At 44.2% G+C, this 25,932-nt stretch overlaps 1 protein-coding gene across 1 annotated transcript; it reads right to left on the bottom strand.

Moving 5' to 3' along the window:
* Positions 1-667: 667 nt before the first annotated feature.
* LOC135527779 (partitioning defective 6 homolog beta-like) lies at positions 668-25,521 on the bottom strand. Its single transcript, XM_064956338.1, has 3 exons — positions 25,203-25,521; positions 20,622-20,844; positions 668-4,673 (listed from the first exon to the last, which is right to left on the bottom strand). The coding sequence occupies exons 1-3, from the start codon at positions 25,263-25,265 to the stop codon at positions 3,796-3,798; spliced, it is 1,164 nt and encodes a 387-aa protein (XP_064812410.1). The 5' UTR covers positions 25,266-25,521; the 3' UTR covers positions 668-3,795.
* Between the last annotated feature and the right edge of the window lie 411 nt (positions 25,522-25,932).

The raw sequence follows: 25,932 nt of genomic DNA on the forward strand, positions 1-25,932 counted from the left end.
CTACAAGCTCTGACTGCTGATAACTACTAAATTAGATAGTGTACTTACTAGAGTTGTGAAATGTGGTTGTCCCACCAAGCCATCTCAATATGAATACACTAACTGTAAATCACTCTGGATTACTGTCTGCTAAATTACTCAAATGTAACATGCAAAAGAGAGTAACTTCTTCCTGCAGACTGGGTTCCATAACAGTCTCATCCATCCTGTCTAACTGGGTTTTACAACAGTCTCATCCATCCTGTCTAACTGGGTTGTACAACAGTCTCATCCATCCTGTCTAACTGGGTTTTACAACAGTCTCATCCATCCTGTCTAACTGGGTTTTACAACAGTCTCATTCATCCTGTCTAACTGGGTTGTACAACAGTCTCATCCATCCTGTCTAACTGGGTTGTACAACAGTCTCATCCATCCTGTCTAACTGGGTTGTACAACAGTCTCATCCATCCTGTCTAACTGGGTTCTGTAACATTAGTCCCATCATCCTCTGACTGATATATGAACTTGCACATTTTCTGTTCACTTAGGTTGTTGAAAAATGTATCAAGTTATTTAAAATGCATGTTTTTGTATTTTCTATTCATTAAACAAAACTTATAAAACGAATGTGGCAAACATTGAATATATTTCCAGCTCATGGAATCAAAAATTATACAAGTGCATGTAAATGCATACATTTCTTTATTACCTTTTCATTAAAATGTGATAAAAATGTACATCATATACTATCAATAAGAAAATACTGACAATTTTCAGCACAAATCTATACCTTGATTTATCTGACAAGCAAAAATCATTGCTCATTATCTTAAAAAAAAAAAAAAAAAAAAGGAACAGACACAAACCAAATTCCGAAGCCTGGTTAGTGTTCTCTGAAACATACAGGTCTCTCCCAGGAATAGAGGAATTCACAGTACAGGAAAAGTGTCATGATCTAAACCCCTAGAAGCTGTTCGTACAGAAAATAAGCTATTTAACAAAATCACTTTTGGAAAAAAGGAAAAAAACAGATTACAAAATGAAATTAAACCACGAATTAACACAGTGGATCAGTTATAACACATTAAAATGTTTACTGACTTAGCAATGAAAAGGAATATACAGAAACATGATTAGAAAATAAATAGTTGTGGTTACGATCCCCATGTCCTGTGTAGTTAAAACAATAATAAATTAACAGATAAAAAAAAAAAAAAATCTTTCCATTCTAAAATGTGACTCATCATGCCTTGAATGTTCCAGAACTGTTTGGAATGAGAGGGAGAGAAAGCAATCCCAACTCTTCAACACCCTGTACCATAACAGAGAATAGAGTAGTACTGTACCTCACAGTATGAAAAGGAGGGGGAGTTGAGTTCACATGATACCCTACTCTGAGTAGATGGCATGTCTGATTACAGTGATCCAGTGTTTATGATTCTCATCAGGTATTTCTGCAGGTAAGACCCATTGCAGTCAGACTGAGGAGGAGAGAGGGGGGTGAGGGAGGCAACTGTTCCCAGTACATTTTGCATCCCCATCAGAGAGGATTGCAAAAAGCAATAGGAGAAATGGACATCGATACACCATCTGCTCTCAGTGGAGTCTGTTAGCATCATTTAATGTTTACATGTTGAGTACAGCCTTAGTCTAAATTCTCATTATACTTCACAACACGCTCACTGGCAACTAAACACACAGAATAAAACTACAATCTATTGGAATGAGGATGTTCTGCAGTGCTATCCTGTCTTGTGTTTTGGGGAAGTCTGTTGGCTCTACACTAATGACATTCTAATGAACTTGCTGGTGTTCACCTTCCTGAACAGGTCGGTACAGTCATCAGGTGATGTCATGTGACCAGGAACAAAGGGGAATAGACCTGTGCTCACCTGATCCAAGTCATAACGCATAGCGCTAGACAAACTCCACCTTACTCAAACACAGAGACCGGGTGGGTATGTGTGAGAGCGTGTGCAAGACAAAATAACCTCACTTCTTTCTGCAGACTGGGTTCTATAACAGTCCCATCCATCCTCGCTGGGGTCATTAGCGTCCTCGCTCTAAGTTACGTAACATCTCTGTAGTACTCAGTGTCACAGTCCAGCTAGTCATCTATACCAGTATCACATTCTGTTGAAGATCGGTTGAGGGGTTACTCCAAACAATACACAATGAAATAGTGAATAAATACTGTACATGAAGCGAGGACACTCTTCAAATGTGAATGATTCAGGCCACATCCAAGTGAACTCAGAGTTGGAAAACTAAGAATGCCACCATCTGTTGTTACAAATCCTCCCAAACCAGACAGACAGATGAGAGAGAGAGAACATGCTGAGATGAGTGAAGCGTTATGGTCTGAGAAATCAGAGAATCACATTTACAAATCACCTTCTATCACACTATGTACACGAAGTGGGGTAAATTGCCCTTGTTTTTCATCCAACTTCTCTTTCCTCACGACAAGATGGCTCTTCATCCAGGCAGGGACAGCACACCTGTCAGATGAGGTGTTGGTCCGTGACGGTGAATTGAGACACTCATTTTCAACTAAATAAAAAATAAATCACAGAGTGAACCATTTTAGATTGAAATAAAACCGTAAAAGAAATAGAATGAAAATATTTAGAGCGGCAATCTGCGGTTCAAAACAACAAAACTGACTCCCCGCCACTATTTTGGTAGAAGGCTGAAGGATGGGGTTTAAAGTATTGAAAATACTCTCGAACTCATGGACAGATCTACGGATACAAGGAATGACAATCCATGATAACAAAATTATAGTTCTAACCATGTTGGCGCTATACAGTGATTGTTTGCATTTACCTAGTCTACAAACCAAGGGGTATGACAAGCTTATATTTTGGATTCTGATAGGGGTTCGACAATAGAACTAAGCTCACTAGGCTTTTATTAGTTATATTCTTCAAGAATCAATGAGTGTATGTATATATGTGTATGTATGTACATACACACACACATCATTAATTTAAACGTCTAAAATTGGATGTAGCAATTACTGATTGCCCCTTTAAGAGATTGTGTCATTTCAGTTGCTTTGCATAATTGATTCTAGTTTTTTTTCTTGTGATTATCAACATTAAAAGCTTGGAGACGAAACACAGGAAGTGGTTAATGTCCGGGTCCATGAAGAGAGACCCATATACATGGTTTCTCCTCAGACTAAAATCTGAGTGTTATTGCAGACCTCTACTCTTTGGTAGTTAGTATGGTAACATGTAGGATAGAAGCCATTACTTTTGTTCCCAAATCACAAGCTGTAATCTCCTAGGGGAGTGGTTGTTGTCGTTTGCAAAGTGACAAGGCAAAAGCAGATTGTGAAATGTAGTCTCCTCTATTAAACAAACCAGGGCAGAATAGCTAGGGAAAGGTCAAAGCCTAAAGATATCTGCAATCATTCATTCATTTGTTCGTTCATTCATTAAAAATCAGTCCTTTCCTATGGTTCACAAAATTGAAAAAACAACAGTGTAGCATCTCATTGCTGCCCTCAAGTGGAAGACCACAGAAAAAGTCTCCCCCTCACGAAATAGAAACAAGTGCTTTTTATGGTTGTCAATGAGAAGTTGGAGGCCTTTCTCCGAGGCAGAGTCAATTTCCTCCTCCACACAAAACACCACGGGTAATCAATGTGTCTGTCAGACAGCATAGGGAGGGCACTGTCGGTACTATGGCAACGCATGTGTGGATGTTGTCGTTCTTTGTGTATGCATGAGGGTACGCTTCAGTGTATGTCAGACTATGTGTTTGCATTCCCGTAAATACTGTGCAACTTACGACAGTGTGTGTTTACAGTGTAATGACGGTGCCTTCCTCCTCTAAGCTCCTTCCCTCCAGGCCCCTGTCGGCAGTGCTGAGCGTGCCCAGTGAGCCGGAGAGGTTGTGGGAGGCCAGGGCTCCGTTGGTGGTGCGGAGGTCCAGGTGGGGCATGTAGCGAGGAATGAAGGGTACGGTAGAGCTGGCCGAGGAGGTCCGTGGGATGGGCAGGGCCTCTCCGTCCACCTCTATCACCAGGTCCTCATCATCCTCATCACTGTCCAGCTCCTCTGGATGGAAGTTCTGGATGATGTCTGCCGGAGTCGTCGCCACGGCAATGCCCGGGGAGGAGTAGCCGTAGAAACTGGTGCCACTGTCGGACGAGTGCCCTGAGCTCCCGGACACTGCCCCGCCCCCGCCACTCCGTACGATGTTGTTGCGCTGGTTGGCCGGCTTCACCGTCACGATGAGATTGTGGCTGTTGGCGATCATCATGTCTGTCACCTGGTCCAGGGACTTGCCTTGCACCTCGATGCCGTTGACCTCCAGAACCTCGTCGTTGACGGCCAGCAGGCCAGTGCTCTCAGCCAGGCCCCCAGGCACCATGCGGGAGATGAAGATCCCAGGAACCTTCTCCAGGCCCTGGGGCGTGACCCGGACACTGGAGCCGTCTCGGATGTAGAAGCCCAGCGGTTTCTCCTGGCCGTGCTTGTAGAGGCGAACCCGGCGGTGTGTCTCAGGGAGGATATCCACATCGATGATGGAGGAGACGGGCCTGAAGTCCCTGGGCAGGCTGATGATCACAAGGGGCTTCTTCCGGTTGGCATCAGGCCTTAGCAACATGGCCGCTAGGACCGTCTTCTTGGGACGGGTCAGAGAGTCCAGACCAAACGCAGAGTAGTCGGCTTCCTCTGGGGGAGGGAAGAGAACAATGCATCAGAACCATATCGAGATCACATGATACAGGATCTAATCTCATACCGGAAATGCTTACTGATCTGTATGGTGGAAGTATAAATCATTACTGACATTCTACCTCAGACTATGCTGTAGTTATGCAAAAGCGATGGTGTTGCTCTAAGCCTGAGGCCTAGGGTTCCTTTATCTTAGAGGGCCCCCCTTGCCTTGTTACAGGGCTTTCCCCATCTCTTCCCTGGGCTTATTCTTCATGTGTAGTAAATGCAAGCGTTGACGCCGATCTCTCGTGGTTAGGGCTTTTGGTTAGGGCTTTTGGAATTGCTTACTCACGGCAACTGAGCTGCTCTGAGAAATACCTGGACTTTCACCTGAGCATGGCGTAGAGCGGGGACTGGGTTCAAGACTTGACCCAAAGTCTAAGAAGAGGGAGAAGCAGGGCCATGGCTCTCTAATGGTTAACCACCAGCATACGGATGCCAAACATTAATATCATAACGTTCATTCCCTCCTGGGTTGTGCCCCAGTCCCCCCCTTCCTCGCTCTCTGTCTCATCTTCCTCCCACTTGCTATGTATGTTCTAGAATTAATTACATTTTAATTTCACCTTTATTTAACCAGGTAGGCCAGTTGAGAACAAGTTCTCATTTACAACTGCGAACTGGCCAAGATAAAGCAAAGCAGTGTGACACAAACAACAACAGAGTTACACATGGGATAAACAAACATAGTCAATAATACAATAGAAAAATCTATATACAGTGTGTGCAAATGCAGTAAGATTAGGGAGGAAAGGCAATAAATAGGCCATAGTGACAAAATAATTACAATTTAGCAATTGACACTGGAGTGATAGATGTGCAGAAGATGAATGTACAAGTAGAGATACTAGGATGTAAAGGAGAAGAAGAAAGAATAACAAGGAGATGAGGTAGTTGGTTGGCTATTTACAGGTGCAATGATGGTTAAGCTGCTCTGACAGCTGATGATTTTTACCATTTGTTCCAGTCATTGGCAGCAGAGAACTGGAAGTAAAGGTGGCAAAAGGAGGAGTTGGCTTTGAGGATGACCAGTGAAATATACCAGCTGGGGCGCGTGCTACGGGTGGGTGCTGCTATGGTGACCAGTGAGCTGAGATAAGGCGGGGCTTTACCTAGCAAAGAATTATAGATGACCCGGAGCCAGTGGGTCTGGCGACGAGTATGAAGCCAGGGCCAACCAACGAGAATACAGGTCGCAGTGGTGGGTAGTATATGGGGCTTTGGTGACAAAACGGTTGGCACTGTGATAGACTACATTCAATTAGCTGAGTAGAGTGTTGGAGGCTGTTTTGTAAATTACATCAGCGAAATCAAGGATCGGTAGGATAGTCAGCTTTACGAGGGTATGTTTGGCAGCATGAGTGAAGGATGCTTTGTTGCAAAATAGGAAGCCGATTCTAGATTTAATTTTGGATTGGAGATGCTTAATGTGAAAGGAAGGAGTTCACCCTTACCAGACACCTAGGTATTTGTAGTTGTCCACATATTCTAAGTCAGAACCGTCCAGAGTAGTGATGCTAGATGGGCGGGCGGGTGCATGCAGCGATCAGTTGAAGAGCATGCATTTAGTTTTACTTGCATTTAAGAGCAGTTGGAGGCAATGGAAGGAGAGTTGTATGGCACTGATGCTCATCTGGATGTTAGTTAACACCGTGTCCAAAGAAGGGCCAGATGTATACAGAATGGTGTCGTCTGCGTAGAAGTGGATCAGAGAATCACCAGCAGCAAGAGCGACATCATTGATGTACACAGAAAAAAGAGTCGGCCTGAGAATTGAACCCTTTGGCAACCCCATAGAGACTGCCAGAGGCCCGGACAACAGCACCCCCATAGAGACTGCCAGAAGCCCGGACAACAGCACCCCCATAGAGACTGCCAGAGGCCCGGACAACAGCACCCCCATAGAGACTGCCAGAGGCCCGGACAACAGCACCCCCATAGAGACTGCCAGAGGCCCGGACAACAGCACCCCCATAGAGACTGCCAGAGGCCCGGACAACAGCACCCCCATAGAGACTGCCAGAGGTCCAGATAACAGGCCCTCCCATTTGACACACTGAACTCTGTCTGAGAAGTAGTTGGTGAACCAGACTAGAAACCAAGGCTATTGAGTCTGCCCAATGAGAATGCGGTGATTGACACAGTCGAAAGCCCTGGCCAGGTTGATGGCTGCACAGTATTGTCTTTTATCAATGGTGGTTATGATATCGTTTAGGACCTTGAGCGTGGCTGAGGTGCACCCCATGACCAGCTTGGAAACCAGATTGCATAGCGGACAAGTTATGGTGGGACTCAAAATGGTTGGCGATTTGTTTGTTAATATGGCTTTCGAAGACTTTAGAACGGCAGGGTAGAATATATAGGTCTGTAACAGTTTTGGTCTAGAGTGTCTCTCCTTTTGAAGAGAGGGATGATCACGGCAGCTTTCCAATCTTTAGGTATCTCAGACGATACGAAAAAGAGGTTGAACAGGCTGGTAATAGGTGTCGCAACAATTGCGGAGGATAATTTTAGAAAGAGAGGATCCAGATTGTCTAGCCCGGCTGATTTGTAGGGGTCCAGATTTTGCAGCTCTGTCAGAACATCAGCTATCTGGATTTGGGTGAAGGAGAAGTGGGGAGGTTTGGGCGAGTTGCGGAGCTGTTGACCGAGGTCGCCAGGTGGAAAGCATGGCCAGCCGTAGAAAAATGCCTATTGAAATTCTCGATTATCATACATTTATTTGTGGTGACAATTTCCTAGCCTCAGTGCAGTGGGCAGCTGGGAGGAGGTGCTCTTATTCTCCATGAACTTTAATGTCCCAGAACATTTTGGAGTTTATGCTACAAGATGCTTTCCTAACTGCCTGTGAATATTGGTTCCTAACTTCCCTGAAAAGTTGCATATTGTGGGGGCTATTCAATGCTAATGCAGTACAGGATGTTTTTGTGCTGGTCAAGGGCAGTTAAGTATTGGAGTGAACCAAGTTGAAACTAACTCGGCCACTCAGGAACATTCACTGTCTTCTTGGTAAGCAACTCCAGTGTTGATTTGGCCTTGTGTCTGTTGGAAAGCAGACTGAACCAGGTTTTTCCACTAGGATTTTGCCTGTGCCTAGTTCCATTCCGTTTCCTTTTTATCCGGAAAAACTCCACAGTCCTTAACGATGACAAGCATACACACTTTGTATTCAGGACAAAAAGTGAATTGCTTTTTAACATTTTTTTGCAGTTTTACTTTAGTGCCTTGTTGCAAACAGGATGCATGTTTTGTAATATTTGTATCTTGCACGGGCTCTCTTCTTTTCACTCTGTCAGTTAGGTTAGTATTGTGGAGTAACTACAATGTTGTTGATCCATCCTCAGATTTCTCCTTTCACAGCCATTAAACTCTGACTGCTTTAAAGTCACCTTTGGCTCATGGCAACTGAGTCAGGAAGGACGCCTGTATCTTTGTAGTGACTGGGTCTATTGATACACCATCCAAAGTGTAATGAATTAATTCAGCATGCTCAAAGGGATAATTGACCAATCTACCAAATCGGTGCCCTTCTTTGCGAGGCTTTGGAAAACATTCCAGGTCTCTGTGGTTGAATCGGTTTCAAAATCACTGCTCAACTGAAGGACCTTACAGATACTTGTGTGTGGGGGTTATAGAGATGAGGTAGTCATTCAAAAGTCATGTTAAACAACATTATTGCAACTTATGTGACTTGTTAAGCAAATGTTTACTCTGGAATCTATTTAGGCTTATTTAGGGGTTGAATACTTATTGACGAAAGACATATCAGCTTTTCATTTTGGGGTATTGTGTGTTGGCCAGTGACAAAACAACATTTAATACATTCAGGCTGAAGCAACAAAATGTGGAAAAAGGGGTGTGAAAACTGGGTGGTAGTTTAGCAGTTAAGAGGTTGGGCCCGTAACCGAAAGGTTGCTAGTTCGAATTCCAGAACTAGGTGAAATCTGTCGATGTGCCCTTGAGTAAGGCACTTAACCCTAATTGCAGCTGGCAATGCTGTCAGTCTCATTACAGCAGCTAGCAAGGCTTTAAAGAGTAATTTCTAATCTTTTACACACACCTGATCAAAGAGTAGACCTTTCCTAAATGTTATCCCTCCAACCCGCCACCACTGGTATCCTATGGTCGATAAAGCAAGCGTACATAGTCAATACCGTGGAGCTAATGCCCCAGGACCCCCGACTAATAGTCTGTGACTGTCTCGGTGTGTCCCTTTGGAGGTCAGTGTCATAATGTCAGTTACCTCTGGGCCGGGCCGCCGGGGGTCACCATCACGCTCAGTGTCTTGAGTCCGTTGATCAGTCTCAACTCATTTTGTTCAACGGTTGGCTGATAAAATGCACATCTCACCTGCAGATATGAGTTCACCTTTATGCTCAAGGTGACCAACGTTCAGGAACGCAATTGAGTAAGTTTGCATATGTGAGTTAATAATTAATCTAACCAATCAGTGATAACTGTGTAGGAAGTAAACACCAGCATAACCTTACAGGGTGAGCGTCAGGGTTGGGCACAAGGCCTCCAGGGTGAGCGTCAGGGTTGGGCACAAGGCCTCCAGGGTGAGCGTCAGGGTTGGGCACAAGGCCTCCAGGGTGAGCGTCAGGGTTGGGCACAAGGCCTCCAGGGTGAGCGTCAGGGTTGGGCACAAGGCCTCCAGGGTGAGCGTCAGGGTTGGGCACAAGGCCTCCAGGGTGAGCGTCAGGGTTGGGCACAAGGCCTCCAGGGTGAGCGTCAGGGTTGGGCACAAGGCCTCCAGGGTGAGCGTCAGGGTTGGGCACAAGGCCTCCAGGGTGAGCGTCAGGGTTGGGCACAAGGCCTCCAGGGTGAGCGTCAGGGTTGGGCACAAGGCCTCCAGGGTGAGCGTCAGGGTTGGGCACAAGGCCTCCAGGGTGAGAGTCAGGGTTGGGCACAAGGCCTCCAGGGTGAGAGTCAGGGTTGGGCACAAGGCCTCCAGGGTGAGAGTCAGGGTTGGGCACAAGGCCTCCAGGGTGAGAGTCAGGGTTGGGCACAAGGCCTCCAGGGTGAGAGTCAGGGTTGGGCACAAGGCCTCCAGGGTGAGAGTCAGGGTTGGGCACAAGGCCATTTGGTTGTATTTGTTGGCTTGTAAAGTCTGAATTTGACAGTCATTTAGTATAAACAACATCAGACCTGTGTGTTCTCTGGACCAAATCCAACAGCTAGACATTTTTCATGGGTCTATAAGGGTAAACTATTCTGAACGTTACAATTTCACAGACAACGATCTTAGTCTGTGCCGCTCTGACATTGCTCGTCCATATATTTATATATTCTTAATTCCATTACTTAGATTTTTGTCTATTAGGTATTTGTTGTGAAATTGTTAGATAAATTACTGCACTGTCGGAACAAGAAGCAATTCACTACACCCGCAATAACATCTGCTGACCATGTGAATGTGAAAAATCAAATTTGATTTGAATAGTCATTGGAGAGAGGATGGTAAAGACAGGACCAGAATGAACACACACGATTGCATTTCCAACCCCCACAGGGTTTTTAAACTCAGTCCACCTCCATTCACTAATGACCACGGTCTGTCCTACCCAAACATCACATAAAACCTACTGACCACGGTCTGTCCTACCCAAACATCACATAAAACCTACTGACCACACGGTCTGTCCTACCCAAACACCACATAAAACCTACTGACCACGGTCTGTCCTACCCAAACATCACATAAAACCTACTGACCACGGTCTGTCCTACCCAAACACCACATAAAACCTACTGACCACTGTCTGTCCTACCCAAACATCACATAAAACCTACTGACCACGGTCTGTCCTACCCAAACACATAAAACCTACTGACCACGGTCTGTCCTACCCAAACATCACATAAAACCTACTGACCACACGGTCTGTCCTACCCAAACATCACATAAAACCTACTGACCACGGTCTGTCCTACCCAAACATCACATAAAACCTAATGACCACGGTCTGTCCTACCCAAACATCACATAAAACCTACTGACCACTGTCTGTCCTACCCAGACATCACATAAAACCTACTGACCACTGTCTGTCCTACCCAGACATCACATAAAACCTACTGACCACGGTCTGTCCTACCCAAACATCACATAAAACCTACTGACCACGGTCTGTCCTACCCAAACATCACATAAAACCTACTGACCACACGGTCTGTCCTACCCAAACATCACATAAAACCTACTGACCACGGTCTGTCCTACCCAAACACATAAAAACTCACTATTTAGGTCAAAATCCTCTCAGAGTCGAAACGCTGAGCTAGAATCAGTTCAGCCTTTCAGACAATAATGAATAAGATTATATGGACAGGATAATAGAGCAGCACTCCTATTGTACTCTGAGGCGCTTGATAAAACGGGGCCAGGAGTGTTTATCCTAAATCAGGTCATGTGATCAGCTCCGAGCCCTTAGATACAGTGAGGGGGGGAAAGTATTTGATCCCCTGCTGATTTTGTACGTTTGCCCACTGACAAAGAAATGATCAGTCTATAATTTTAATGGTAGGTTTATTTGAACAGTGAGAGACAGAACAACAAAAAAATCCAGAAAAACACATGTCAAAAATGTTATAAATTGATTTGCATTTTAATGAGGGAAATAAGTATTTGACCCCCTCTCAATCAGAAAGATTTCTGGCTCCCAGGTGTCTTTTATACAGGTAACGAGCTGAGATTAGGAGCACACTCTGAAAGGGAGTGCTCCTAATCTCAGTTTGTTACCTGTATAAAAGACACCTGTCCACAGAAGCAATCAATCAATCAGATTCCAAACTCTCCACCATGGCCAAGACCAAAGAGCTCTCCAAGGATGTCAGGGACAAGATTGTAGACCTACACAAGGCTGGAAAGGGCTACAAGATGAGACCAAAATGGAGCTCTTTGACATCAACTCGACTCGCCGTGTTTGGAGGAGGAGGAATGCTGCCTATGACCACAAGAACACCATCCCCACCGTCAAACATGGAGGTTGAAACATTATGCTTTGGGGTTGTTTTTCTGCTAAGGGGACAGGACAACTTCACCACATCAAAGGGACGATGAACGGGGCCATGTACCGTCAAATCTTGGGTGAGAACCTCCTTCCCTCAGTCAGGACATTGAAAATGGGTCGTGGATGGGTATTCCAGCATGACAATGACACAAAACACACTGCCAAGGCAACAAAGGAGTGGCTCAAGAAGAAGCACATTAAGGTCCTGGAGTGGCCTAGCTAGTCTCCAGACCTTAATCCCATAGAAAATCTGTGGAGGGAGCTGAAGGTTTGAGTCGCCAAACGTCAGCCTCGAAACCTTAATGACTTGGAGAAGATCTGCAAAGAGGAGTGGGACAAAATCCCTCCTGAGATGTGTGTAAACCTGGTGGCCAACTACAAGAAACGTCTGACCTCTGATTGCCAACACGGGTTTTGCCACCAAGTACTAAGTCATGTTTTGCAGAGGGGTCAAATACTTATTTCCCTCATTAAAATGCAAATCCATTTATAACATTTTTGACATGCGTTTTTCTAGATTGTTGTTATTCTGTCTCTCACTGTTCAAATAAACCATTCAAATTATAGACTGATCATTTTTGTCAGTGGGCAAACATACAAAATCAGCAGGGGATCAAATACTCCCCCCCCCCCTCACTGTAGGGCCCTGTGTTTTGAGCAAACAAGTGACATGCCTGGATGTGAACCTGTTAATAAAATATTTTTCATCAAACTGCCCCATTTTATTTTTTATGTCAGATGGTCCAGCACCATCCTTAGATAATTGCTTAAACTTTAAACAAATTTTTTAGATGATTCTTTAAAGTACAGGATAACATCTTGCTATGTCACATGATTGCGCAAAACACAGGGACCTATATCAGTCAGATATTAAGTCTAAATAATATTTTCAAAAGGCTACCGTTACAATATCTATATCTCAGGAAAAGGGAGGGTCCAAGTACGGAAGACTGTGCTGCCCGGTGACTTTATCCCCGACGGCGCCACCGGACAGCCCTGTGTGTTGCTAGGTCACAGACAGAGCAGAGGGCCATGCCAGCGTTAATGGGACACCATTATCAGGTGACAGCAATTACCTTCACATAGCAACAGGACTGTCAATCACCCATAAACCCAGAGCCATACATTCTAAATCCATTGTTCTGTCATGACCATCAGAGCATTGGGAGGTAATGACGCTAAAACAACCTGTGTGTCAGTCATCCAAATGTAGATCTGGAATGTGGCTGTAGTTACTGTACATTTTTAATATTGTATGACTAGGTTTGTGTTGAACTCTAGGGAATACATCTGTTCTGCTCTGGACTGAATGTTGCTCAATAAGAACTGCTCTGGAAACGGTCTCATAAGTTGACGACAGGCCTGGTTATCCCACACATGGTGAGTACCATGGTGTTCCAGGCACAGAGCGATACAAACGGGGGAGGGAGTGCGTGGGGGGAGGGAGTGCTTATTAAAGAATGAAGAGAAGGGGGAGGGGTGGAAAAAAGAAAGTGTTTCTCTTCTGTGAGTAATGAACATACCTCCCTGGTACAGCTGAGATATGAGCTGTATGCTGATAAGAGAGGGAACAGGAGAGGGAACAGAAAACAGGAGGAGGACAGGACAGGAGAGGACAGGGAACAGAAAACAGGAGAGGAGGACAGGACAGGAGAGGACAGGGACCAGAAAACAGGAGAGGAGAGGACAGGACAGGGACCAGAAAACAGGAGAGGAAACAGAAAACCGGAGAGGAAACAGAACACCGGAGAGGACAGGAGAGGAGAGGGAACAGAAGACAGGAGAGGAGAGGACAGGAGAGGGAACAGAAAACAGGAGAGGAAACAGAAGACAGGAGAGGAGAGGACAGGAGAGGAGAAAGAGGGAAAGGGGATACTAAGCATTCAACGGAAATGTGTCATCTGCATTTAACCCAACCCCTCTGAACCAGAGGTGCGGGGGGGGGCTGCACGAATCAAAGTTCTCGATATCGGCGCCTTGGGAGCACTTGTTGGGGGTTAACTGCCTTGCTCAAGGGCAGAACGGGCGTTATTTCCACCTTGCCGGCTTTCGGTTACTGGTTCAATGCGCTTAACCGCTCGGCTACCTGCCGCCCCTCCAGGGGAGAGTGTGTGAGAGGGGGGTGAAGCAGTGGGGAGAATGAGAGGGAGAGAGCAAGAGAGGGGTAAAGCCCCTCTAAGGTAAAGGGAAGTAGGGAGCAGAGCCCAGAAGAAGAACAAAATAACACACGCACTAAGCTTAAACTCCAATGATATAATTCATATCATGTTGTACAACAACACATTCATGAGCCAAAGGTGGCCCGGTAACATTCACAAACTCCAAATGAATCTTAAATCAATTAGCAGGTCATCACTCTTCCAACTGTTTCCATCTCCAGCATCATTACACTACTGCCCCTTTCTCCCTGTCCTTCCCTCAGTCTCTCCCTGCCTCTTGCAGTCTCTGCTTCGCCCTCCGTCCCCTTTCATCCAGACTGGCTTGGTTCTCCCTGCCCTGTCTCTCACCGCTGTCTGCTGCTGCTGGGCCATGCCTGTGCTTCCTGCTGCGGCCTGTACACGCAGCCTCCAAGGTGAGGGGGGAGACAGAGGGGGAAGACAGAGGGGAGGAAGGGGGGGGAGGAGCAGGCACGTGGGTCAGTAATTCCCTTCCCTATCCGGGCAACCCTGTCGCTCATTCTCCTGAACAAAGACTTTACTGGTGATGCAGCCTGGCTCAGAACACCTCGGTCTCCCTCACGACATCGCTCATCGTCCTGGGGTTCTGCAGAGACAGGGAGCCCAGTTGTCACTTGGGCTCTGAGGGACAGGTTAGTGTATAAATCACATATACATTTTATACTGCACCGTCTGCCTATTTAGAGCTGGGCGATGGAGACAAATATCCCTGTCACATCCTGGATAACAATATGATGAATGTGCCCATGTATCTATATGAATAAAGTGTATTCTTATGTGACCATGTTCACGTGGCACATCAACAGCCTCCCATTTGATAACATTATCACCAAACTGAACTTCACCATGGTCGTCTGCAGTATGTGGAGAACTTGTGTCAATCAGGGAATGATGAAATCATATTTCCAACATTCATATCACGATGAGGATCAGGCCAAGCCCTAAAGCGAGATAATGTCAGCTAGGAGGAAATCTCTCTCATCACTACGTTACAGAGGTACAATGCATAAAGGCCTTTGACCAAGATGGTAAACAACACCACCTGTACTTCCCTTTGGCATTTTGTTTCCCGTTCTCTCCCACTGTCTTCCCCCTCTCGACTGGCCCTCAGTAGGTCAGCACTAGTTACCCCTCTCTACTGGCCCTCAGTAGGTCAGCACTAGTTCCCCCTCTCTACTGGCCCTCAGTAGGTCAGCACTAGTTCCCCCTCTCTACTGGCCCTCAGTAGGTCAGCACTAGTTCCCCCTCTCTACTGGCCCTCAGTAGCTCAGCACTAGTTCTCCCTCTCTCCCTCCACTGGGCCTCAGTAGCTCAGCACTAGCTCCCTCCCTCTCCCTCCACTGGGCCTCAGTAGCTCAGCACTAGCTCCCTCCCTCTCCCTCCACTGGGCCTCAGTAGCTCAGCACTAGCTCCCTCCCTCTCCCTCCACTGGGCCTCAGTAGCTCAGCACGAGTTCCCTCCCTCTCCCTCCACTGGGCCTCAGTAGCTCAGCACGAGTTCCCTCCCTCTCCCTCCACTGGGCCTCAGTAGCTCAGCACGAGTTCCCTCCCTCTCCCTCCACTGGGCCTCAGTAGCTCAGCACGAGTTCCCTCCCTCTCCCTCCACTGGGCCTCAGTAGCTCAGCACGAGTTCCCTCCCTCTCCCTCCACTGGGCCTCAGTAGCTCAGCACTAGCTCCCTCCTCTCTCCCTCCACTGGGCCTCAGTAGCTCAGCACTAGTTCCCTCCCTCTCCCTCCACTGGCCCTCAGTAGCTCAGCACGAGTTCTCCCTCTCTCCCTCCACTGGGCCTCAGTAGCTCAGCACTAGTGCTCAGCACTATCTCCCTCTCTCCGTCCCTGGCGGTGCAGCCCAGCTAACTTCTGGCCCATGGCTCCAGTGTTGTGTATGGCCTACTGTCCAGTTTAATCTACTCAGCAGTGGTGATCAGAGGCTCGCCACATTCCACTCAATGAAGCCCCCTCTTCCAGCTCCCCATCCCCCATCTAGGGCCTCACTCTGCATTCTTCACCTCTCTTCCGTTACGTCTCCCTGCCTCCATATCATGCCGTCTCCTCGGTCACTCTTAAAACCCACAGTCATCATGCTTCAATGATTGCTTTACTGTGTGGGTAGAGTGTATCTCTTACTAAAACACTATGCAGTGCTGTTCCCTCTTTATGAGGCATGGTTACTAATTCTATTTGCCCTCATAAAAAAAAACACTTGTGCTTTTCACAGTGATGACGTCATTAGTTCAACAAAACACACCCACCCAGATTCCCTGAATAACGACTGGGTTCAATCAGTATGGAAACCTGGACAGTCTCATGCTGCTCGGACAGGAGGTGAAGATACCGATCAAGATGATGTCATACCACAACGGAATTCTCTTTTGACAAACCCTGTGTTCCACTTGTCCAACACACGTCACCTGTACACCACACCACCCACGTGACAACTGATAAGCCTTAGCCACTGTATCTGAGAAGAGTGGAGTTGATGAGAACAGCTCTCATTCTCTGGCTGACCACAATAAACAGCATGTTACACTGACTTCAGCAGAACCCGTGTGCCTGTGGGGCATGGGGGAGCTATGGGAAAAGGCGCAGTGCTCTCGTCCCATTCAGTACAACTAAACAAAGACAACGTGAATGTAGAGCATACTGCACTGGGACCAGATGCAGAAAACTGGACAGGACAGGAAACAGCAACCAAGTTGTCATGCGAAGGAAAAACACAATGCATCATTCATAACCCTTGAAGTTCACACATTGAGTAAACCTCAAAACACAAAATGGTAAAACAAAAAAGTTTAAACTATTATTGTTTGTTTGTTTGTTTGTTTGGGGGGGGGGGTATTTCCCCCAGCAGGCTTTGCAGCTCCCATCAGCCCTAAACAATACCCATTAAGAAAATGGGCCTCTTCAGGGTTACCATGGTAACAGGTAAACAGGCGGGGGGGGGACTGGTGGCACTGCACTGTCCAAATGATTTCAGTGTGACAAGCTACTGATAGAGAAATTACCTAGTGATTCTCTCTCTCTCACACACAAAACTTGACGCCTTTTGCTGAAACAAGCAAGGTGTTGTAGCAAATGATGCTGGTTGCCTGGGCAACCCCCCCCTCCCTTCCTGCATCAGCAGAACATGCAGTCAGGAGCAGAGGAGAAAACTGTGAATCTTAAAAATAAACTATATAAAAAAAATGTAAAAACTCAAATGATTATATATTGGTGACCACAGTCATTTGGCTGACCAATAACTTGCATTCAAAATTCCATGACCGTCACAGCTCTCGTCAAACATTACCATCAGCAGTGACAACTATCTTGTCCAGAAACAATCTTTCCCACATCATGAAGCCCACAGAAGTGGCACGTGTACACAAAGAACATGTTTCATTCAGATTATGTGAATACCACTGCGTGTTTAGCATAAGTGCGTTGCCAACACATTAAGTCCATACACAGTCCACAGAAGATGTACAATATTCCACATCAACAGCTTATCGGTAAATCATTCCACACAGCAATACCATGACAACGGTAATTCTTCAAATCTGCCCATGGAGAAAGATCCCTTTAGGCCTACCTCCACAGGGACAATGTCAGCCATGGCTGGAGGGGAAACATTGCTAAACACACACAGCGTTCTTCACCTCTCAAACAAACGTATAAAATCTAGACACAAAACAGCAGAACACAACAGATGGGAGTAAAAGACAGGGACAGCCTGCTTTTTGCATTCTAAAAACAGGCTTAGCCCAGAGGAAGAACCCCGACACCATTTAGCCTAATGGTCCATGACCCATTAGTACAAGGAGACAATATGTGAACCCACATCAAGACAAGTCCCTATGGCTAGGCAGCTCGCTCTAACTTCTCCCGACACTGTTGGGGAAAGGTAGTGGGGGAAAATGTAAAGCGTGTGTGTGGTTGGGGGGGGCTGCAGCCACAGAGACCCAGCATGACGTTAGTGTCTAGCGTGTAATTGAAACCCAGGGCCTACACGGTGTTACACAGAGACCACTGTAATCCCCTCCTGACAAAGTGTCTTAGCATCTATAGGTCATACGGCACAGCGAGACAGCTTAGACTCACAGACAACAGCCCAGTGCCTTTGGATTCAACAGATCGCACTAAATATTTAATACGGAACGTGGCATTTGACACTATTTAACTATTCAAATGATTTCATAACATTTTTTCAGATATTCCAGATACTCTAAAATAAATATTGTTATTGTCCGAATTAGTATGTATGTATGTATGTATGTATGTATGTATGTATGTATGTATGTATGTATGTATATTTTTTTTTAGACTTGGTCAAATAACAAGCATAGATTGGTCACTTCTTTTCTAATTTGCCACACAAACTAGAGGCTGTGACGTGAGTAACTTGGTCAAAAATAATGGCAACAATTGGGCTATAGGGGCCGCTGTTATAAGCAGTCTCAATTAAACCCTCATTTCCGTCCGTTTCAACATAACACCAAATTATAGGCATAGAGGCCAATGGTATAGTTCTTAATTTGAGAAAAGCTAAGGAATTTGTTAAGAGATGGCTATTTTGTTATTGATAAATCAGGAAATTAGATTGTACGTGTCAAATTAAAAACCTTAAATAGTGTGGCAGCAGCTCGACGCAACATTACAGAAGTTTTTTTATTCAACTAAGAATTTCAAATGTTACGGTATATTCTTGTAGGTAGAAATGTCACATGGATAATTTAGACAAAGCTTTTTCATTGTTAAAAATCGTTTCCAATAACGAATACTTAAGTGAGTGATCTAATACCAATGTCCGTTTGGATATCTGGCTATTCCATTATCCGTGTCCATCCCTACACTCAATTATGACAACAAGACTACGAAGACGGAGTTCAACACCAACGCTAAAAACAGAAATGATCAACAAAAAAAATGACTGAACGGGCACACACACAACTAAGGCTAAAATCACTGCTCAACGACTACCAACTATTTTTATGTTATTTTTACCTTTATTTAACTAGGCAAGTCAGTTAAGAACAAATTCTTATTTTCAATGACGGCCTAGGAACAGTGGGTTAACTGCCTGTTCAGGGGCAGAACAACAGATTTGTACCTTGTCAGCTCGGGGATTTGAACTTGCAACCTTCCGGTTACTAGTCCAACGCTCTAACCACAAGGCTACCCTGCAGCCAACTATGTCTAGGATGCTACAGTACCGCGGTGAGACAGTAGGCTAAATCAAATACTCCCCGTGCAGTCAGAACATGATCTAGGCAGTAGCTTGATAGGCCTATTTACAGAACATATGTTGTCATACTTAAACAATCCAGAATGTATAGGCATTTACAATAGCAGAAGGCAACGACCATATAGAGTGTGGAAAAGGACACTTGAAGGAAACCTCAGAGATAGTTTAGGAAACGGGGGAAAGACTGGATACACACACACCTAGAATATTCCATGTGACTGAAAGCAGGTATAAATCAAAAACAAGCTAACTCACCTGAACAAGGAACACCTGTGTAACTACGCAATTAAGAAATCCACTACAATCACATTGACCTGCATCAGCAGCAGGTTTGAATCTAGAATGGAAAATGAATGCGTTTATGCAACAAATGTAAATGCATTGAAACGTGTCATATCGCATCAATTCGTTCTCTAATCAAACCGAAACGTGTGAAACTAAAACATATCATTCCTGTATGGTATCAGGGCCATATGAAAGCAACAATTTCAAAAGATTTTACTCAGTTACAGTTCATTAAAAGGAAATCAGTAAACAAATAAATCCTTAGGCCCTAATCTATGGATTTCACCTGACTGGGAACACATATGCATGTTTTGGACACAGACAGCTTTAAAAAAAATATATATATATTTTTTAAATTAAATACACACGTGTGTGTGTGTGTGTGTGCGTGTGTGTGTGTGTGTGTGTATATATATATATATATATATACACACATACATATATATATACATACATATATATACATACATACATATATATACACACACACACACACACACACATATATATATAAAAAAATGTTTTTTTTTAAAAAGGTTGTGCGATTGGCTGTGTGAAGAAGTAGCTGGATATTGGCGGGAACTGGAACACGCTTTCGAACACGTAGATCCAGAGCACCCCAAACATGATCAACGGGTGACAAGTCTGGTCAGTATGCAGGCCATGGAAGAACTGGGACATTTTCAACATGCAGGAATTGTGTCTCGATCCTTGCGACATGGGGAGGTGTATTACCATGCTGGAACATGAGGTGATGACTGTGGATGAATGGCATGACAATGGGCCTCAGGATCTCGTCACGCTATCTCTGTGCATCGAAATGGCCATCGATTAAAATGTAAATGTGTTTGTTGTCCACCGCCATTATGGGGCATTCTGTTCAGTGTTGAACTGCTCACCTACACAACAGCATACATTTTACATGTTGCGTTTATATTTTATGTATCAGGGCCCATGTATCTCGATACGTATCCTTCCTTACCTTTCAGTCTGACCACATTATCCAAACGGAGGATTACTGCACTGTTGGCGCTAGAAACATAAGCATTTCCCTGCAAAATGTGTACTCAACCAATAAAAATGTAAGTCGATACGTTGTATGACCTCTGTTCCATTAGCAACGTTGAAGATGTCATACTAATGATGGAGGGATAAAAAATAAAAACGTCCAAAATGTAACAAACTGCCCTGAGGCTAGGTTGTACCTTTCCTCTGCAGGAAGAGGCGTAGCACGGGGTCAGCCACGGAGATGGCTTTGCGGTAGTTGTCATCGTTGTTGATTGGCAGCAGGTCACCGTGGACGTCAGCATAGCCCACCAGCAGGTCCACGTTTGGGATGCGGTGCATGTGCTGTAGGAGCCTATAGAACTCATCAAACCGGCCCGGCTTGGACCGGTCCAGGGAGAACCGGCGGAATTCAGCCACAAACTGGGACACACACAGGAGAACGCACAAACAAGACAGAGAAACAGAAAAATGTGACACTTTGGATTGGAGGAATGATAATGACCTTGGTGTTTGTAGAAAGAATTCAGCAGGAAACAGTTAACAACAAACAAGAAAGACATTACACAGTGGTTGACATAAGCAAATGGCCTGTTTGTTTAAGCAGTAGGCCTCCTCTTCCAGAGCACACAGCTCTAAAGCAATTAACTCATGACGCGTGACGGAGCAGAGTTCACAAACCGGCAGGAAATTTTATTTGACCCCCTTGAGTTCTCAGCCCCAAACAAGTTATTGTTGAAAATTCATTGTCGGACATAAGACTAAAATCACAACGAAATCGGCCCAAAGTGATTTTAATTGAGGAAATCTGTTCCCACACATAACTAGAGAAACAAACCATATGTGATCGCATCCCCATTTTTATTTTACCTTTATTTAACGAGGCAGGTCAGTTAAGAACAGATTCTTATTTTCAATGACAGCCTAGGAACAGTGGGTTAACTGCCTGTTCAGGGGCAAAACGACAGATTTTTACCTTGTCAGCTCGGGGATATGAACTTGCAACCTTTTGGTTACTAGTTCAACGCTCTAACCACTAGGCTACCCTGCCGCCCCATGTAGTCAAGGTTTGAATTGATTCTTTTTTTGTAGAATCATCACACATAACACCACTATCATCCTCTAACCACACCACCTGACCTAACAATCATCACACATAACACCACTATCATCCTCTAACCACGCCACCTGACCTAACAATCATCACACAACACCACTATCATCCTCTAACCACGTCACCTGACCTAACAATCATCATACCACTATCATCCTCTAACCACACCACCTGACCTAACAATCATCACACCACTATCATCCTCTAACCACACCACCTGACCTTTACCAAACATGACCTTTCCATTCCATTTATTTTCACCTCTCCTTCAGCAGCTTTTGTCTTATTGAATTAAACTTCGACAACGGCCTTTTTGCCTGCATGGATTGACGTTAACGTTGCGTGCCCATTCCCAAAATCATTATTTGGAGATTGGCTGTGTACGCTATTTGGCATGGGTACAGTTAAGAGTTAAAGCTTAGGCCTATGCACTAATAGCAGATAAATTATTTTAGCCTAAGACCACAATGTAGAATATAGATATAAATTGCATAAGAAAGATACCTATGCATCGTTTTTCCTTCAGGGGATAGATCAGCTTTAATATTGCAGATAGATTGTGGCTTCCATCAATGTGATTGTCTGCATCATTTACAATCCCACATATTTTTGTTGTTGTTGTAAATAAACATTTTTGAAAATAAACATTTTTGAAAATATAATTTCCCCCTAACCCGTTCTCCCCTCCCCTAATTGAAGTAAACTAATGTACAACAACACTTAGGCTTCTACATACTATATGCATTTTAGGGACACAATGTATTTTACAATTATGTATATTTTTTTTATATATAATTTATTATTATTTTTTTTTAAATCGCATCCTTCAGCTACGCTCAACCCCCCTACCATCTCTCTCTGAAAAGCATCCAGTTTCATTTGTATTTGTCACATATTTTTTAACTGTGCCGTTTCACAAAAGTTCTGAACCTACATATATTTTACAGAGACAGTATATTTTACATTAGGTATCGTTTCTCTTTATTCAACCAGCCCACCCACAACCCACCCGTCCTTCAGCCAGACAATATTGAATAACCCTAAACCCATTCTGAGTCAACCCGTGCATCACTAACGGGGTGTCTAGAAGCCCAGAGCGTTAATGATGATTATGTGTCCTTGGCTTATTAGTGTAAAAGACGAGTACAATCTGTGCGTCAGTGAGAACGTTTGATATGCATCTGTGGGTGTGCCTGTAGTGTGTCACCTATACTAATACAACAGCAGATCCACATTTGTAATGTAATATATATATACACATACACACAGTCCAAAGTTTGGACACACCTACTCATTCCACGGGTTTCTTTTATTTGTACTATTTTCAACATTGTGCAATAATAGTGAATAACATCACAACTGTGAAATAAAACATACGGGAATCATGTAGTAACCAAAATAAGTGTTAAACAATTCAAAATATATATTTAATATTTGAGATTCTTCTAAGTAGCCTTTGCCTTGATGACAGCTTGGCATTCTCTCAACTAGCTTCATGCTAGTTGAGAGGCAGTCCCCTGGAATGCATTTCAATAAACAGGTGTGCCTTGTTAAAAGTTAATTTGTGGAATTTCTTTCCTTCTTAACGCGTTTGAGCCAGTTGTGTTGTGTTGTGACAAGGTAGGGGTGGTATACAGAAGATAGGGCTATCTGGAGAAAGACCAAGTCCATATTATGGCAGGAACAGCTCAAATAAGCAAATAGAAACGACAGTCCATCATTACTTTAAGACATGAAGGTGTGTGAATCTGGAAAATGTCAAGTGTAGTCGCAAAAACTATCAAGCGTTCTGATGAAACTGGCTCTCATGAGGACCGCCACAGGAAAGGAAGACCCAGAGTTACCTCTGCTGCAGAAGATAAGTTCATTAGAGTTACCAGCCTCAGAAACTGCAGCCCAAATAAATACTTCAGAGTTCAAGTAACAGACACATCAACTATTCAGAGGAGACTGTGTGAATCAGGCCTTCATGGTCGAATTGTTGCAAAGAAACCACTACTAAAGTACACCAATAAGAAGAAGAGAATTGCTTGGTCCAAGAAACACAAGCAATTGACATTGGACGGGTGGAAATCTGTCTTTTGATCTGATGAGTCCAAAATGTGAGATATTTGGTTCCAACTGCCGTGTCTTTGTGAGACGCAGAGTAGGTGAACGGATGATCTCCGCATGTGTGAAGCAAGGAGGACGAGGTGGTGTGATGGTGCTTTGCTGGTGACACTAAGTGATTTATATAGAATTCAAGGTACACTTAACCAGCATGGTGCTGTTGGAAAAACATTCCAGGTGAAGCTGATTGAGAGAATGCCAAGAGATAAAGGCAAAGGTTGGCTACTTAGAATCTCAAATATAAAATATATTTATACTTTTTTGGTTACTACTTGATTCAATATGTGTTATTTCATAGTTCTGACGTATTCACTATTATTCTGCAATGTAGAAAATAGTTCAAATAAAGAAAACCCTTGACTGAAGTAGGCGTGTCCAAACGCGACTGGTAATGTGCATGTGGGCCTACACCACTGATAAATCACTGATGTTTATTGTCCCTTGCACAATATATATCAAACACACATATTTAGCTCTGCAAAGGCGCACTTTTAAATGGATAGACGTTGGCTAAACCCTGTGATGGCACCCACAGCGACTAGCAGTGTTGTGGTTAGTGCTACACAGTGCTAGATTCGTGACCCCTTGTCTAACCAGGCTGAAAAAAAACAGGCAAATTGTATTCTTCTTTATATGCACTTGGGAAACTAAAGATTGGTACTATTGTCATCCTTTTCATGTCTAGTCTTGAAAGCATCTCATTATTGACGAGTGCTAATTGATACATATAAGTTAGTACTTGGAAGTAACCCTGAATTACTATTATGTGACAGTGCAATAGAGGTACTAACTATTTATTGAGGATATCGCAATAAAGGAAACTGTCGTTAATAAGTATGAAATATGTACGCAAATAGCGAAACGTGTGCTTACTACAAGCGATCCATTGCGGAAGGAACCGAGATCAACTATGACTCCTGCGCAGTGATTTATCAGCGTCCTAGGCCAACAACCTTCAATACAGATTCATTACCAACCAGTCAGTAGGCCATACAATCTGTGTCTCAGATTGCTTTTGAATCTTGTGGTTCTAGCATTTCAAACTTAAACTAGTTTGTAAATCATAAATGTATAACCAAACGCATCCTATGCAACTGTGTAACATACTGTTCCAACCTCAATGGATCAACCACAGAAATGTCTGGTTTGCTGACAAGTATTGGCTCATTATGTGCCTGGCTGGGTCGTCACAACGTTGCCTAATCCGACCGTAAACTAATAATGGAATTCGTACAAATAACGGAACGTGATAAAACATTGATTCCAAGCATTGGCTACCGAACACATGCCTTCCTCACACCAATCCACATTTGACACTTGTTCATTCACTGGCTAGATAAACTGACTGGCCAACTAGTTAGCTTTCTAGATAGTTTGCAAACTGGCGCAGACGAGATAATTACAACATCCTAACTTGCTGACAAGCGAATAAGCAGGTACATTTAGCCATGATTTGAAAGTAATGGGTTGGAAGACTTCGATAACTCACACATACAATAGTTACATAGCTAGCTGTTTTGTGTTGGCAACTAGCTAGCTAATTTAGCAAACAACGCACCTTGCTCTTCACCTCCACGGCGCCCAGAGTCCGGTTGCTCGGCACTCGGTGGTTCTTGTTCATCTTTCGCTAACAGGAGCGCCACAGCACACACTTGCCCTCACGGGGCTGCCCTCGTCTGCCCTCTATCCCAAATTATATCAACACAAGTTATTCCAGTTAGCTGTGTGTCCTTATAAAATACATAAATCCCCTCGTTTGGAGTATTGTTCTCCTCCACAACCAACCTGCTCTAAACTTATCTTCTCAAAACTCGCCGTCACATCGCCCGTTTAACCACTTCAACGCTGTCCTGCGTGACGCTTCTAACGCACCCAGGAAGCGGCCCCTGCCTGGAGCCTCGTTCCCAACACGCACAATCCCGCTACTGTCAGAATCAAGTCAAATTTATCTTGATCACTTTTAATAAGGTCCTATACAATTCTTTTGATAATATGACGCAACCGAAAAGTCAATACATGTTTTGTATTTTGTCCACATACGTTTAAAAAAAAATGTTTATCTGCATGTCATATATTGTGAATACATGTCTAAAATGCCTTGTAAAGTATTTAAAGTACGAAGAAAGTAAAGCATAAGGAATTGCGCTAGGTTTTCTGTCACTGTCGTGTACAACGAAGATAAACCTTTACAATTCACCTTGGCCAAAGTGAGGTCCTTTCCCGAACTGCTTGATGTTTGTATGTTGTTAAATTGCGCCATCTGTTGTTAGCGCAGACAGTTTCCTTCA

The sequence above is a fragment of the Oncorhynchus masou genome, chromosome 33 (genome assembly GCF_036934945.1).
Source record: "Oncorhynchus masou masou isolate Uvic2021 chromosome 33, UVic_Omas_1.1, whole genome shotgun sequence".
In the NCBI taxonomy this organism is placed as follows: Eukaryota; Metazoa; Chordata; class Actinopteri; order Salmoniformes; family Salmonidae; genus Oncorhynchus; species Oncorhynchus masou.